The sequence below is a fragment of the Saccostrea echinata genome, unplaced genomic scaffold (genome assembly GCF_033153115.1).
Source record: "Saccostrea echinata isolate AGI-Se365-2 ecotype Australia unplaced genomic scaffold, CSIRO_AGI_Sech_v1 ptg000029l, whole genome shotgun sequence".
Classification (NCBI taxonomy): domain Eukaryota; kingdom Metazoa; phylum Mollusca; class Bivalvia; order Ostreida; family Ostreidae; genus Saccostrea; species Saccostrea echinata.
In genome coordinates, this window is record NW_026889778.1 from 11815001 (window position 1) to 11832493 (window position 17493).

General features: G+C 32.8%; 1 protein-coding gene across 1 annotated transcript in view; it reads left to right on the forward strand.

Annotated features, from left to right (window-relative positions):
• Positions 1–4627, forward strand: part of LOC133194501 (neuronal acetylcholine receptor subunit alpha-7-like) — a 24245-nt gene extending 19618 nt beyond the window's left edge. The window contains exon 5 of the mRNA XM_061330447.1: positions 3865–4627. Coding sequence (XP_061186431.1) covers positions 3865–4182 — 318 coding nt within the window. The 3' untranslated portion in view covers positions 4183–4627. The remainder of the gene's footprint in view (positions 1–3864) is intronic.
• Positions 4628–17493: the final 12866 nt, after the last annotated feature.

Below are 17493 nucleotides of genomic sequence, written 5' to 3' on the forward strand. Positions count from 1 at the left end.
CAGATAAAATTTCATAATTAAATAATTTACTTAACATATACAGTAACATGTTCCGATGGACGACAATATGCGCAGTGAGGGTAGGTACACATTGTCGCCGGCGACAATATGAACAAGACGACAAAATATACCGTCACAATCACGCTGCATGAAATAGCATACGAGACACGTTAGTGGGATATACATCCCGATTACATTCACAAAACTACCAAAAACAACATAAGAAGTCTTAAAGCAACAATATCTGAGGGGCGACAATATGTATAGTGAGGGTGAGGCACATAATGTCGCCAGCGACAATATGTACATGTGTTACTTTCCAGCCGGCGACAATATGTACCGATGGAAGACAATATGTGCAGTGAGGGTAGGTACATATTGTCGCCGACGACAATATGTACAAAACGACAATATGTACCGTCACAACTCTTACTACACATATTGTGATGCTGATGATGATAACAATGATGATAATGATTTAATCAGGAAAGTTAAGAAGGCTAGGTTGCAATTTCAGACAAATTGTAAGTATATGTACAGAGATCTTTAGTTTGAAATATTTATATAAATTGTCTCCTTATATTAATTTAACTCTTTTAAAAATACACTGATATCCAGTGCACTAGAGGTTTTAACAAACTTTCCTTAACTTTTATAGAAGCAGGTTGGAAGAGAAAACTTTTAAAAAATTTTGGACCCCAACCCAATTATATCGGTATATGTATATGAATAACACAAAAATATTATCCAGATAATCATAAATACTTAACACAAAAGTAGCATCCAATCTCAAAATAAATATAATGAAAAAAAAAAGAATAAGCGGATTTATGAGTTAAATCAAAGGTTCCGGTATCTTGGGAGATCATAATTGTGTACACTGATCCTGAACACATTTTTTTTTACCGAAGAAGTTTTCTTCCAACCTACAGTATTGACGCATTACTATCTGTCTGTCTGTCTCCCTATGTGTTCGTGTGTGTATGTTTGTAACTCTTTCTCTCACTCTCTCTCTCTCCATGACCCTAGAAAATATTCGTCAAAACAATATATCGGCGTCAAAATGCGCAAAAGTTCACAGTACATACTGTCGCTGACGACAATATGTGCCGATGAATGACTGTACATTTTGTCGTCCATTATGCAGGAGGAAAAAAAGGCTTGTCTTTGGACATGTTGTCGGCGACAATATGAACACCGATGGACAATAATCTGTGCAGTGAGGGTAGGTACATGTTGTAGCCGACGACAATACGTACAGTGAGGGTAGGTACATTTTGTAGCCGACGACAATATGTACAGTGAGGGTAGCTACATTTTGTAGCCGACGACAATGTATACAGTGAGGGTAAGTACATTTTGTAGCCGACGACAATATGTACAGTGAGGGTAGGTACATTTTGTAGCTGACGACAATGTTTACAGTGAGGGTAGGTACATTTTGTAGCCGACGACAATATGTACAGAACCACAATATATACCGACACACACCTATCTCGGTCATTAAGAACAAACATTCTGCATACTAAAGTGCAATATTCAAATTAAAACATCAAAGGACTCGATGTAAAGCAGCTACAAAATTCTGCTTTTAAGAAATATCAGATAGTCCATTGTTGACTTTGACCTCCACATATCAATAATTAAAACCTCATTACTAAAATTAATTTCCGAACAATTCAATAATTCCAAGTTATACAATTTTAGTTATGTCTCTTATTTTTCATTTTTAGATAACATTAATGAAAGTCCTCCACCAGCAGTAGAAGTTGTGATCTAAAAATAATTGTATGCATGGAGACATGCAGTTTTAGAGCATCACAGACATGACAGATTTACATTGTAATTAAGGAAATGAACCTGTTACTGATTCAATTTTTTTGCATTCATACAAGATGGCTAATTATTTAAAACAAATGCTCAATCAATAAGAACAGTACATGTTTATCTTTTTTTTCTCGACTGACTTTCCATTGTATTGAATTTAATGGAAAAATGTTCATTACTCAATACGTTTTGGCAGTAATTTGTTTCACACTCTGTATTACATGTAATAGTCCTTCTAGCCTTTTCCCCAGTATATGCAGTTATGTTTTACACCTTGCATTTTACACATTAAAGGTAATTGTTATACCCCTACTAAACAGTCCTTATATAATTTCTTACTTTGAAAAGTCCAACAGATTGACTGTTTTCCCCGATTGTCGGTCCAGGAACAGTTAAAATAGACTGTTAAAAAAGACTGTTGTCCGCTGACGTCAAATGGCACTAAATGGAGTTATCTTTTCCTCATTCGGCAAACCTCGGCTGTTTCTGGTAATCGTGAGCTAAATGTAATCAGCCGAGAAGTGCCGAGTAATTTAGACCTGTCATTAAGATAAACAGAAGTTTTGCTGCGGCGAACGAGGATGAAATCCAGGCGATACTTGAAAGTAGGGACAGTAAAAATAAGAAAAATATTGAGAAAACGGCATAAAATTATACTCTCGAATATCTGGTGACTCTGTTTTTATTTTCTGTTAAATCTATGAATTTGATTTAGTAGGAGTATAACAAAACAGTTGTTGACAGGAGTCCCGGGAAACAGTCGATCTGTTGGACGGGATTGCAAGCTGTTGTCCGCGGCCTACGGCCTTGGGCAACAGCTTGCACTCCCGTCCAACAGATCGACTGTTTCCCTCTACCCCAGTCAACAACTGTATACTATTGTAGCAAGAAATATGTACAAACCAACAGCAACACACATTTGTGAGTTAAAATGACAGCTTTTCTGATTCAGCAACCCTGAACAGACGGTTTATTTTACCGGTGACTTCAACCGCACAAGTACACTGCTTCAATCATTAAATAACATCTAGATTACTTCCTGTGATGTGTCATGTTGTACATTTTGAATTTACCGGGTGGCAGTAAATTCACAATTTACATGACAGATGATGGCTGCAATAATGTAGCCTTCTCTGATATTTTTATCTGATGTTTTCAGCAGAGAGCTTCAATTCCACAGAATCTCCGTTGTGGTGCAAAAATATTTTTTGAATACAGGCGACTGCAGGCAAAATAAATTGCTTTCGCATTCAACTCCCTTCAAACAAGATTGATTTTTTTAATTCATCATTAACAACCTAGCCCTTTATACGCTAAAACATGGTAAAATAAAACAGCGTGTTTACCGTTCGTCTTTCTCAACAGTTCTCGATTAATGTACTGAGACTTACGCTTGAAATCTAGAAAGGCTTGCTAAAGTAAATGTTGGTGTTGATAAATACTTGTATTCTATGATATCATAAACATCGATGAATAAACGTATTCCATATGAAATATTTTTTTCACAAACAGCGATATTTATGCTTAAAATAGGGAAATTCCTTAGTAGATCCACTTCCTAGATATTGAATTCTCATTGGCTTTCTCTAAATAAAATTTATCAAGGTCAGTAAACATGGCGGATACATTCAAGTTGTGATGTTTACATACATGTACACGAAAACTAACCTATATATAGATTATTCTGTATATTTTTGTATCAGTTCATTTCTTGCATAACTACATTTTTGAGTTCAGATAACTAATGTTAATAAAATACCCACTTACTGACAATTTAAGACCAAATATAATATGTGCGGGAGCGATTCACTCCCGCACTTGCACCATTACGGAGATCCTGAGAGTTGTAACCCTTTCCTCTCCCTACCCCCCCCCCCCAAAAAAAAGGGGGGAGAGGGCTACATTACTGCAGCTAGACAGTTGAGAGAGGAGAAGTTCTGTGTCCTCATTAATATTGATTATCAAATGTGTGACTTTTCACAATTTCTTAAGTTTAATGGAATCAATAAACGTATGACATTTTTTGAAATACTTTAGCATGGACACAGCTACAGGCCCGAAGGAGAAGAAGAAAGTACTCCCAGGCATCGCGTCAGTGAAACAAGCAAATACGGAGCAGAACGATCCTCACCTGATAGAATAAAAGACCTTGTCTTACTTGAAGAAATGCTGCAGTTGGTTCTGAGAAGTATCAACAGAGAAAATGATATGCGTGTCCAGGAGGAACAACGTACCGATTCCCTGAAACGTGAATGGCAAGAGCTAGCCTGTGTCCTCGATAGACTGTTTCTAGTCATTTTCTTAATAATTTATGCTTGTTTGACAATGTCTGTATATATCTTAGATCAAAATTGATGCCCCCAACCAAAGCGCAAATCAATTAGAAATGCCTCATAGGTTTGCCTGGGTATTTTTAATCTGATTTACACAAAGCAATTTTTTCTTCTCGACTTGCGGCTAAAAAAACTCAGTTATTAATTTTTATGCTAAGTATTCTGCCTGTTTGCGTATGATGGGAATAAACATAGGCTAAACGGTGTCTATCAGGGAATATATTTTTAATGTTACTTTATATTTGTGAAATTTACCCAAAATCACTTTTGTATGATGTTTCTGTAGACATTGACTTGATATTTGATGTTAGGGCGTCATATCCTTTTAAGCTACCCAGGCGCCAAATGTGTTTATTTTTGTTCACTTGTGCATTTTAAAGTAAAGTTTTTCAATTTAATCTGCAAAATTGAATACCATATTTACTTTGATTCAAAATATCAAGTTTGATATCCTTTTAATTCCAGTTATCAGCCTTTTAAGAGTATTTTTTTTCAATAATGTTTGCAAAGGATTAAAATATAAAACTTTTAACAGAATTGAACAGTTGATAAATGAGAGAAAGAGAAGAAATATAGGGAAAGATAAAGAAAGAAAGAAATAGAAGATAGAAAAGAGAGACAAAGAGAGATGATAGTTTTACGCCCCTTGCAAGATTATTTCTCTCATATGAGATGTCACCATATAGTGATTATAACGAGGGCAGAGTCTAATTATTTCTACCCTAGAGATTTTTATAAATTTTCTTGAATTAATTTTTACTGTTATATTTATTGTTTTAAGATTAAAATATCGAATGTTTACCATCCCGATTTCCTAGGGGGCCATCTCAAAAGTTGTCAAATTTTGCTATTGGACCCTATGGGAATTTATTGGAAAAGCGCCAAATTATCACATTTCCCCCATAATTTTTGTATTTCTGCACTAGAGATTTTTTTCAGCCAAGTACATGAAATCTATTGTAAAAGTCACCAAACTGTGAAATTTTTTTTAAAAAATTGACCATCTAGGTTGGTGTAGGAATTATTACAAAATTTTCAATGCCCAATACCTCTAAAATTGGCACATTGCGGTATTTATAAATATATATCGGTGCAGATGAATTATCGGCACAGATGAATTATTTTTGGTAAAAAAATAGCAAAGTTTAGATTTGCTAGTACTTTTCTTTTGATGTTCTGTCAACAGTTTTTAGCATGATATCCATGGACGTCTTGAACATACAAGCGAGTCATGTGTCATTCTTCAGCGTCATGCATTGCTTACAAAATCAGAAAACAGAAACGGCGTTAGAGCCATTTCAGCGTTTTCCCCTAATTATTATCCTAAAAGCATATTTTCAGACTCAAAGGCGTTACAGATAATGCTAATCTTATATTAAAATTACAATATTTTGGAAAGGTATAATGTCGCACATATGACTGCATGAAATTAAAAAGCTGCGCAAAGTCATGCGCACTCGAATTAGACTCGGCCTCTTAAAATCTTAACTGGGCACTGAGGCCATTGAGTAGTGACGGTTCTTTAGCGTGCTCACGCATGGTTGTCTTTCTGGATATATATATATATATATATATATATATATATATATATATATATATATATATATATATATATATATATATATATATATATATATATATATAATCACAACCCGACAAGTTTCTGTTTAATTCATTCTTTCAATTAAAAGAATTTTCTCAAGTTTTCAATATTTTTTCAAAGAATTAAATAGATAAAACCTAATGTAAGATTATTTTTTTGTATCAGGTGTATATAAGATATTTCTAAGGACATATATATTTTACTAACTTAATATACTACTGGAAAAGCGGACCCCCTATTTTCCCCTACGTCGATAATGTTGACGTTTTAATCCTTAGTGCGATACACCGTCACAGTTTTATCATTGCTAAGCCGTCATTTTACTGAGACAGGGTGAGCTACCGTGTTTTAGTATTTTTCGATGAAATGATTAATTCAAGATCTTTATTGTCATATCAGAGATACAATTATGAAAATTTAATATAAAAACTTTTTTTGGGGTTGTTTATTTGTTTCAGAAAAAAAAATTGTTTTTGTTTTTGTTTTTTAATGACATGACCATATTAAACTGTAGTTTGATGAATATTTTTTTTCCATAAAGAGGAATATTTGAAATATACTTGACAAATCTTGTATCAAATTATTACAATCGTGTTGTTTTCTAATTATTATCTTTAACCTGTTTAGAAAGTTATCGCAAAGCTCCCTTTAAAGTATATACAGCACGACTGAAATAGCAATACTTTGAGTGATGACACTCTTGAATTTGACTCACGGATTAAATTCTATAAAAGATGTTAATTGGTCGATTGGTAATTGTCCACTTTCGTGTGATATCTGTGCATAATTAGACCTACGTATAAGAAAGTGTCTTCTCTACCATATGCAAGCGGAATATTGGCTAGTTATAAACATTTCAGATGAAGATCAACTTTCAGTATTTCAAAAGCTCATAAGCTTGTATTTCAACAAGTCATATTATTTTCACATAAAGTACACTTTTAATTATTGTTAATGTCTTTCTAGGTCCCTAATTTTCAAACATATTGTAACTGAATCAGATAAAGCAGATATTTTAGAGTAAATTACTAATGTTTTAAAACTTACATTTCTGACTTTTTAATGGCGTCCATTTTAACAGGTAAGAACTGAAAATTTCAGGTACTATAATTAGTAAAGGAATATTCCTTTATATTTACTTTCATTCTATATAAATGGTGTTGAGGTTTTTTTTTTCTTTTTAATTTCATTTAAGATAATATTCTATTGTAGGATAGAAATCTTAACTGATGAAAATTACAAATTATCAATAACTGAATAATTTTGCTTCTAACCTTAAAAATGAAACAAATGAAGTTTTGGCAAAGACGTGTATATAATACAATGCATTTACACAATAAAGAATGAGTAAGTTGAGTCCTAAAAAACGAGACCTTGTAAACTGATGTTTTACAAAATGCTTATTTGTTTCCATGATATAAGTCACCGATATTTTGACTGTGTATTCTCGATACATTATGAAATTTAAAGAGCTCTACTCAAGGGAATCGATTAGAAATTTAATCTAAGGCATGAGCCCGAAAAATTCTTGAATACCAATAGATAATAGGGGTCACGCTTTTTCAACGTTTAAATTCACAGTCAGAGAATGTTTGTGGAGTGACTGTAGTTGTACATTGAACAAAATAATGTCATATTAAAGTGTTAAGAACCAACAAATATGTGCTCATACTTATATTTTAGAAAAAAAAATGTCAAAACAAACTTGTTGCTTGTCTTGTAACTCGATTGGACCCAGATTGACCTGTTCAAAATTACAATTCACCACGTGGTGACCAGATTTGTGAATACAATTATTCTAACACCTGATCTCAATCTTAATCTTAGACTTTGATCATGGATGCTGATATACATTGTAATTTATTATAAATAAATTATCAAGTGACCATAATCTTTCTTGGTCAAAAATGAATATGAATGCGATTTGAAAATTTTTTAAAGGTTTCATATAATTATTAAAGTTTAGAAGAAATAGTTCTGATATGGGTGATTTAAAGAATTTGCTAGATATATATATATTTTTCTAGTTAACCGTTTTTTGTTCGCTAAACTATTTTAATTGTAACTGGTGACTATAGTTTGTAATTACAGTTCCATGCGACACCTTCTTCAAAAAAAAAAAAAAAAAAAAAAAAAAATCATTATCTTCTTTTTCTTTTGAAGTTAAAGCAACGAAAGATAGATCTAGAATCTACTATACCAGTGGAGTTGACACCATGGAATTCACTCACAACAAGCGAGTTATTCCCAAAATAACGAGGTGTTGATCAAATTTCGAACACGTCATAAGAGACAAAATGTGGACGTGTCAATACGTATTTGTTTTTTGGATATGTGCATGCACCGAAATTTTTACGTTTTGATGAAACTGTTCCTTATCGTGCCAACGCCTACCGTGACACGGGGCCTGGGTTTTTAAGGTCTCATCAGAATGACCCGCAACTTTTACTTCAAAGTGCCGAGTGTTCGAAGGAACAGTTGCTACCTATTTTTTATCGACTTAGGTCAGTCGCGGCCGTGATTCGACCACACGACCTTTCAATCAATGAGCGAGCGCTCTGCTACTGTGACGGTATAAATGTCTTATAAAATCAATGTGCGAAAAAGAAAATCAATTTTAATGTAATAGGCCTAATCATTAACCCTTTCACGTTCGTACCGGTCAAATCTGACCGGCAAGCCTTCTTTTTTCTGACATGTTGCTGAAAAAAATTCGCTTAGAATTATCGGATTAAAAAAATCGGGTATCATTTTAATCGCGAGACTCTGTAGAATTTAATTATATGCAAAACAATTATGAAATGTAAATATTTAATGTCTTAATGAACGATTAACTCTGACATAACTGCAAGGAAAAAAAAACTCCGAAATAAGGATTTTCATTAATGTGCGTTTTCTACAACTTTCCTCGTTGTTGTGAAAAACAAAAGTAAAAAAAAAAAAAAAAATACTTACTACCTTATAATCAGGACACTTTTGTGAAACTATTCATATTTTTTTTTCCACAGATAATATGTAATGAAAGAATTGAAAAATTCCTGGGTTTAATGCAGTGGTCAAACTGGTAGACCCTTATATTGGCGTAAAACATAAACAATCTACTTTCGACAAAAAGTACAAGCGTAGGCCCCTAAAAGGAAAATGTAAATTAAGTTTTGAAAAGTAGAAGAATGTAGCTTTCACTGGTATATTTTTTACAGTTGTCAATTGAATAAATCTTATACATAAGCCACATTGAAAAGCCAATTACAACCGAATTTTCGCGCGGTTTGCGCGAAAGAAAAAAGATAAGCGCTTCCGGCATTGTTGTTGAGAGGTAAACAACTGAACTTCGAACATTCGGCATATAAAATAAAATGGATTATGGCGATTTTCTGTTAGAAAATGAAGAAGATTATCTTGATTTATTGTTGAGTGGAGAAATTCTCGAAGAATAAGAATAAAATGACGAACAGTTTGAAGGATCAAACCCTATCATTTCGGGTAAGCAATATTCAAAGTGAAAATAGATCTTTATACAGTTATACATGTTGTACGCTGGAGAGAAAAAAATTCACTACAGCAAGGAAATACTTTTTACTTTGGACACTTTGAGAGATGATTATATCGGACAATATTTTTGTGATCGAACAGATCGTTTTACTAAAGTTATTTCCACCTAAAAATAGGTACACTCTGAGGGATATTGTTTACTGTCATGTATGGCCTGATAGAATGTGAAAACAGGTGCCTGTTTCACTACACAGCTAAACATTCCGTATAAATACAAGATGTTGTTCTTGAAAAGAAAAGTTAACAACCATACTTGTTTTAACCTATGCACAAATGTTCACAAGGTTGATTAATTTCAAGATGATATAGATTTATCATGTTTATCAGTCAGGCACTTGACACAGTTAAAAGTAGTGGGCTTTACATGTTAATCACCAAACCATTTTTCATGTCAATATGATAAATTTCAGTTTTGATGAGTTAAGATTAATACATACTCCAAAACATACTTTCAGTTTCTTAAAAAGCAGTGGTTTGGGTTATATTGTTTCAGAGCAGTTCCCAGATTGACTGCCCCAGAGTACAGATAGCTCTGCTAGTCAGCATCCAGTTGCAGATATCCGGAAGACTGTGATGAGGGAATGAGAGACCCTCTGTTGTCTTTGTTTAAATCATATCTTCCTCCTAAGAGGTAAAATGTGTGTACGTTTCCAAGGTAAACTCAACTATTTTGCCTTAGTTTGGTTCTTTTTACAAGAATGAAGTAAATAGAATGAAAATAGGTGCATTTTTTACTACCTGATTATGAAACCAAGCTGAATGCCAGCAAGTTATAGTGTATACTGGAAAAACTGGCTAACAGCTGGGCAGTATAACTTTTGGATACAAGAGACAATGGACAATATTTACAGAAAAAAGTGACAAGAAATAATTATCATTATCCTGTTGCAATGGCTTGTTGACAATAAATAAATAAATATCTGTTGAAATGGCTTGTTGACAGGAATAAACAAAATATTGCTGACCAAGAATAAGATGTGCTTCAACTGACAAAAAAAAATATAAATAAAAGATGTAACTGATGGAAAGTTTCCTTTACATATGGTAGATTCAAATTTGTTCATATATCATGACCCAAGAGCTATGGCTTTGGCATAACAGGAAATCAGTTAGGAAAAATTGTTAAAATAATTCTTTCAAGAATTTTTAATATTATAATATGCATGCATCCCAAGGCAATGCAGATGCTAGTTTGTCAAATGATAGTCCCTTAGAATAGTATTTGGCTACAAAATGGGGTTAAAGTTTTACATTAGAATGTAAAGGGAAAAAATCAGAGTAGCAGGGCCACACTAAATCAAAAATGTGTTAAAATTGTGCGCTTTTAGCTGAAGCATATTTTCAAAAGTCTTTTTTGTGCTGATTTGTAAATCTAGTAAGACGGTTTGTTTCACTTTCAATTTCAGATTTGTGGGCATTCCAATCTACATGTCTGTAGTGAATCGCCAAACATTGGAGAGATATTGGTCAACCTGTACCTTGTATAAAAACAATTTTGTTTTTTCTTTCATGAGCATCAATATTTTTCCTTTTTTAAAACTATGCTGATGCTGATTGAGGAAAGCAAATAAGTTTCTCATGAGGAAATTTCTAGATCTGTACAAACAATCTTCATCACCAGTTTGACTTTTTGTAAGATAACTTGGGGCTAATGTAATACCCAGATTATTTTGCATATCTAAATCTGACATTGATTAACAGTGAAGGGCAACAATTTTAACCTCGTTCTTGACTCCAGCAAGCATGATAACATGGGAATGTATTTTTTTCAAGTTTCCTTTGTGCAACTTTTGAAAAATGACAGAAATGGAAGTGAACTATATACTTAATCCGTTGTATAAATTTTATATAAATATCACTTTATTTCTATTCAGATGATAAGCTTACAACACAGCACTCTCTTTTGGAACAAGTGAAATCCATATTCAAGGGCTTGTTTCAGCTATAAGCATTTGGAGACAAATGGATGGTAGCATCAATGCATCACCTCTCGGAAGTCAGGGAATTCATTTGACAAACCATAAAATCTTTGTTTCAGGTTGTGGATACTAGCAGATTCCATTACTGCTTATGCTTGTGCATTTTTGCCTTGGCAAGGAGAAAATAGAACCTACCAGCAGAACCAAAGGACTTGCATACAATGTGGTGATCCAATAGAGTAGGAAACTCTTCAACCAGGGATACAGAATTCATATCAATATACAGATTAATTTTATACCACCCATTTGGCAACAGATCTCTTACGGAAGAAAACTCATAAATGCTGTTAAACAAACAAGCAGTGCTATACCTTGTTGCTTTAAAGACATTGAATTGCTTGAAAGGGTGTCAGTGGAGAGACTGAAATTTCTATCTATAATAGGTGTGCAATTGAACATTGTCAAAGAACTGTAAATTAATGGTCAGACTGTAAGAAGAAGTAGCTAGTGCTCAGCATTACAACAGTAACATATCCAAATCCAACCAAGCATCCGTGCTGCATCAAGTCGATCTTTCATACGAGAAAGTTTTGTTTCTTCACAGTATAGAAATTATGGTTGTAAATTCTTTCGTCATTTTTTAGTAATTCATGAAGAATAACGCTAAATGTTCAGTTCATATGATCTCGGCAACCTTTGGCCAACTTGAGTACAGTTAGAGTCTAGCCATTTCATTGATGGATGAAAATTACCAACTGCATTCCCATACTCACTTTTGTGTTGAGAGACTGTGTTTGCTGAAAAAGTTATGTTGCTGAGATTGCCCCTGACCCAAGGTCAAGGTCATGGCTATTTTGAAACTCCAAGAAGCAAATGTTTACATGGGATATATCTGCATATCAAAATTGAGGACCAGATATGATATTTACATATTTTTTTAGCAAATGACCTTGAACTTAACAATATGACCTCAGGTCAAGGTCATTACTCATGGGTCACTAAAATCCTCTTTGTCAAGTAGGAACTTCTGGTACCTCTTCAAAACTAAATTGCACTTCATTGCAAAAAAAAAAAAAAAAAAAAAAAAAAAAAAAAAAAAAAAAAGAAAAAGAAAAAGAAATAGTACAAAAGGGAAAATTCTACATACCTCTTCCTTCAAAGATTTTAGATTGTGGGGTTGTAATGTTTCTATCACATACTAACTGATATGGTTGCTAAGCAACAGAAATGTGAAAAAAATTATATGTTTTAAAAATACTTGTTTGAATTATTCATGTTCATTTCAATGACTAAATATAACAATTATTAAAGAACAATAATTTATAAATTTCACTTCTTTTCACAACAAGGTCTGTAGTCAGATGTTTCTGTTTCCATGCTAACGACAATTCATATTTCATGCACTACTTAGGCCAAAAAAAAATAACAGTCTTGTTTCCTGCTACCAGCCTGAAAAAATAGGGTAGGTAGGTAGGAAATTTTTTAACATTTTTAAAAATTTTATTTTAATTTTTTCCGACGGTATTTTTTGGATATGAACTATTATACAAGATTAAATTAAACAGGTCATAGGTCAATATTGTCTTTTAAAATTAAATTTCATGTCTTTTGATGCAAAACTCAAGTGGTATTTTATGAAATTCCATATCTAAAACATAGAATTTCATGAAATACCATTTGAATATTTTAAATTTTTTTTCAGTTTTGGAACATGAAATTCCAGAAATTCCCGATTTTTTTTCCAAAACTAAAAAAAAACTTTAGGGTCCGGTGAAAAAAAAATAGGGTCGGTCGGGTAGCAGGAAACAAGACCATCATTTTTTTGGCCTTATATACTTCTTGAATATAGTAAGTAAATGTTATCAAATCATTTTTATGATAATAGTTGCTAAATTATGTATTAAACGAAGATTATTTTTAAAAAAGTGGAAAATTTCAAATTTTGGTCATATGGACTACTTGCTAAGTAACATAAATTTGATAGGTGTCTCCATTGTTACCATAAAAAATATTCTATTTGTGAAAACATGAATGTTGGAGCTACTTGTGTAACAGGTTAGTTTTGCCTGTTTTAACTTTAAGCAAAAACTATAAAGAATTGAAGTCAAGTTTTCAAATATTTTTGTCACAATTATTGTGATATTTGTGCTCATTTTCCAACCAGTGTGCAAAACGTTGCCATGGCAACCCAAATATTATTTTATCTTTTTCATCTTGACATCCAGACAAATATTTTCATACATAATAAATGTATCTTCAGGTGTGTATTTTTTATTTAGGAAGCATTTTTGGAAAATCTTATTTCATCCTATAAATTTAGCCAAAATGCCTGAATGAGAAATCTAATACAAAAACAACTAATAAAGAGCAGCAATTATGACACATGTATCACTTGGAAATTATACTACCTTTTGAAGCCCAAACTATATATCATTGTGTTTTGTGATTAAGGATGTATTTGACTTGATTGCTTTATTTCAAGTAATATTTGAAAAAAAGAGAGACATTGGAGCTTCTTTTTTTAAAATCAAGAAAAAAACTGTAGAATTTGGAAGAGCGTTATATATTAGAGGATAAGTCTGATGAATTAATCAGATGAGGATCATAGTGATGATTGTTAAATGTTTTTCCATGTAAAAAATGATTAGGGATCGACAACATTCTACATTTATTGACAAATGAAACAAACTACCCAAGTAATAGAAAACATTATTGCTTAAGTTTCGAAAGAGATAAATTTCAACTTATTTAATGGGCATCATGCGCAACTCGATACACATTGTTTATTAAAATTCCTGGATCTGAAATGACATTCAGATTAGCTTAATTTTGTTTAATTAGAAAATTGTATTTCAATGGATGAAATGTGAAGATAAGAAACATCGATCCTTCTCCAAAGTCCATATAAAAAATACTATATATGAGCAGAGCCATCACGGACCTCTGAAAACAGGGATAGGATCAGATGTCTGGAGGAGTAGGCATTCCTTGCCGACCGATTACACCAACCGTGTTCTCTTTGTCATGATCGGCAAAAGCAAAATTTCGTACACAAGGTAGTGTAAAAATAATGGCCTAAATATTTGTATGAAAAAAAACATCAGTCAACATTCGGCCTAACGACAGACTGTATTTGCAAACACTCTCATTGTATCGAGCATGGAATTTGCGAAATGTTGACATAAATATTAAACAAGAATGTTGATATCTTTGTATCTTAACCTTTTTTATCAATAGTCTCCCTCGTTTTAAAATTTGTTCCGCATGGAAAATACGCTTAAAAATATTCCGAGAAAATGAATACAGTGTAAATTATTTTTTTAACAGCATGAATTTTGATGATTGTGAATTGTGCTTTCTGCATTTGTATGTATCGGGTGCCAAATCGACATCACTTACATCAGCTGTTTGTCACACGACATGTTTAAAATAAGAAAATGTTTGTACTGCTACGAAGATAATAAAAGTTCAACGATATGCGGGTATTTTTTCGCTATAAAATTAATGCTGTTTTCCTTGAGACAAATTCTTTAACATGAAAAGTGCTTGGAGAAAATTCCTTATGCTCGGTAATTTGAAAAAAAATTAGCCGTCTTTCAAAAAAAAAAAAAAAAAAAAAAAACCTCCCAAGATGTAATACGCACTGCAGTAATGTTAAATTAATCAACAGTGCAAAACCAGATCCCAACACTTTTCAAAATAGTAGGGATAATAGCTAAACGTTTTAAAAACTCACGATTTATACTATATATATATATATATATTCAAACTTCTGATATTTCGTGGGGCATAACCTGTCATTCTATCACGTTTCTGTCAAGTTTGCCCCCCCCCCCCCGTACGACTTTATATAAAGTCTACACATTCTCAATTTAATTTGTCGATAAAATATGGGTTAATATATTCAAGAATATGTCCCTATTTCTATCTGATTACTCCTGTCTCTTATTAATTTTTATATTTATAAAATAAAGTAAAAGCTTGATCCACGCCTCAAGTAGAGAGAAACTGCGTGTCAAACTGAGAAATGATGTCATCTCAGTAAGTACAGCGAGATCAAGCTGGCTTTCATCATACATGTGCTAAGTGTCATAATGGCAAGTTAAGTTGCACATCCATTTATTTTTGCAAAGTTTATGAGAAACATTAAGTATTTTAGTGTGTATAAAAAAGAGAAATAGTATTTATTCATCGAGATTCATTTGTATTCTTCATAATTATTTTCCCGAACCTCTGCATAGGCTGACGTAAATATGGGAGTCCTTAACCCAGCTGCCTCGTTCATAGAACATGATCTTGCGTATCGAATCAATTAGGGGACATACATTTCATATGCAGGTGATAATGGTATATTGCGACATAAGTTAAGGAAGTTGACAATAGAGACTTTGATGTCATCGCGCTAAATATCACAAGTCTAGTTGTCAGTTTGCCATCAATTTCTGTCTTTAGTAACACATCCAAAATATGAAACAGAAGTGAAAGCCTTTGCGGAATGTTTTATTTCGAGTTTAATGGAATATACATTGAATCAATGTAGGAATGGAAATAAATGTTCTTAATTGATTAAGCGTAGTCGATACATCCATTTGTCGAATTAAGGCCAGAACAAGAGACTTCTTTTAATGTAGAAGTTTTTACATAATTCTGCTTCATATGAATACAAATATAGATCTGCAAATGGTACCAATGGGAACTCTAATAGATTTTTGGAAGACCTGGACTCTGAAAACCACATAGATATTGCCAATGATTACAAAGTATCTTTTTGATATGAACATCAGAGTACCAGAGTGTAGAATCAGATTTTTTTAATACAAAATATCTGCATATAGCTTCTTATTATCAGAAATTTAAAAATCACTGAAGGTTGATACAATTCAATCAATAAAGTTAAGATTGAAGCTCCACTTAAAAAAAGTGTCCTTAGCATGCATTCTTGGGTAATAGAAATTCAAAATTATTTCAATGGATAGCTGAGCCCCTTGAAAGGAGGTTTAATCAAGTGAAGTCAAAAATAGGGTTGGTACATTAAAAATCTTTTTCTCAGGAACCACTGGACAAGAAAAGGTAGGTTTCCTGTGTAATCTCTCTGACAGTGTAGATTACAAATCGCTCAAATCATGGCCCCCTGAGAAAAAGTGGGGTCAAAATAGGGAGTCAAACCCTAACAAAAGAATACTATAGTTAACTATAGTTTACTATAGTGATGAATTTGACTCTATGAAAACTATAGTTAACTATAGTGATAACTTTGACACTTTGATTTACTGTAGTGATAATTTTGAAAAGTTTGATTGACTATAAGTGATCACTATGACACTATAGTGTTAACTATGAAAACTTTGATTTACTATAGTGATTACTATGAAAACTTTGATTTACTATGGTGAAAACTTTGATTTACTATAGTGATTACTTTGAAAACTTTGATTTACTATACTGATCACTATTACACTATAGTCATCCCTTTGTAAACTTTGATTTACTATAGTGATAACTTTGGCACTTTGATTTACTATAGTTAACTAAAGTATTTTTTGTTAGGGAAATTTCACATCGTGAAGATCCGATCCGCGAGTATAATGGAAAAACTTTAAAATCATCTCTAAAACCACGGCAGGGCTATTTGAACCGGGAGGGGCAGGAGGAGGCACCGGGGGGGGGGGGGGTTGCCTCTCTCCGATTAGTTTTGCTGATATATACTTTACTATAGAAAACAAAGCTAATTTATACTATAAAATTTATATGCTTCTTACTCTCTTGCACTTTGCAAGGAAAGAATAATTGTATGTATAAACTTCCTGATTAGTGTAGTATATAAATTGTTCACAGCATGGTCACCAAGGATAGGGTTAGGTCACATTTTAAACAATGTTTTTTCATAGGAAAATATAGCAACATATCTTTAAGAACCTTCTTCTAAAGAAGCCAGGGGAAAGACTGTAATTGTGTACTAGCTGACCATTTAGTGTAGATTCTAAATTGCTCAAGTAATAGCAACTGGGATTAAAATCTAGCCACAATAGGACACCAAATGTTTACATAGGAATATATCGGGGACTTTTTTAAAAAGAAGTTTCTTAAGAACCACTTAACCAGAAAAAAATGAAACTTATGTGCAAGCTTCCTGGCATACTTTAAATTCTAAATTGTTCAAATATAGGACCTCAGGCTTGGGTGGGCCCACAAAATCTTCTTCGCAAAAACTACTGGACTAGAAAAGATGAAACTTACATATAAGCTTCCGAATATAGTT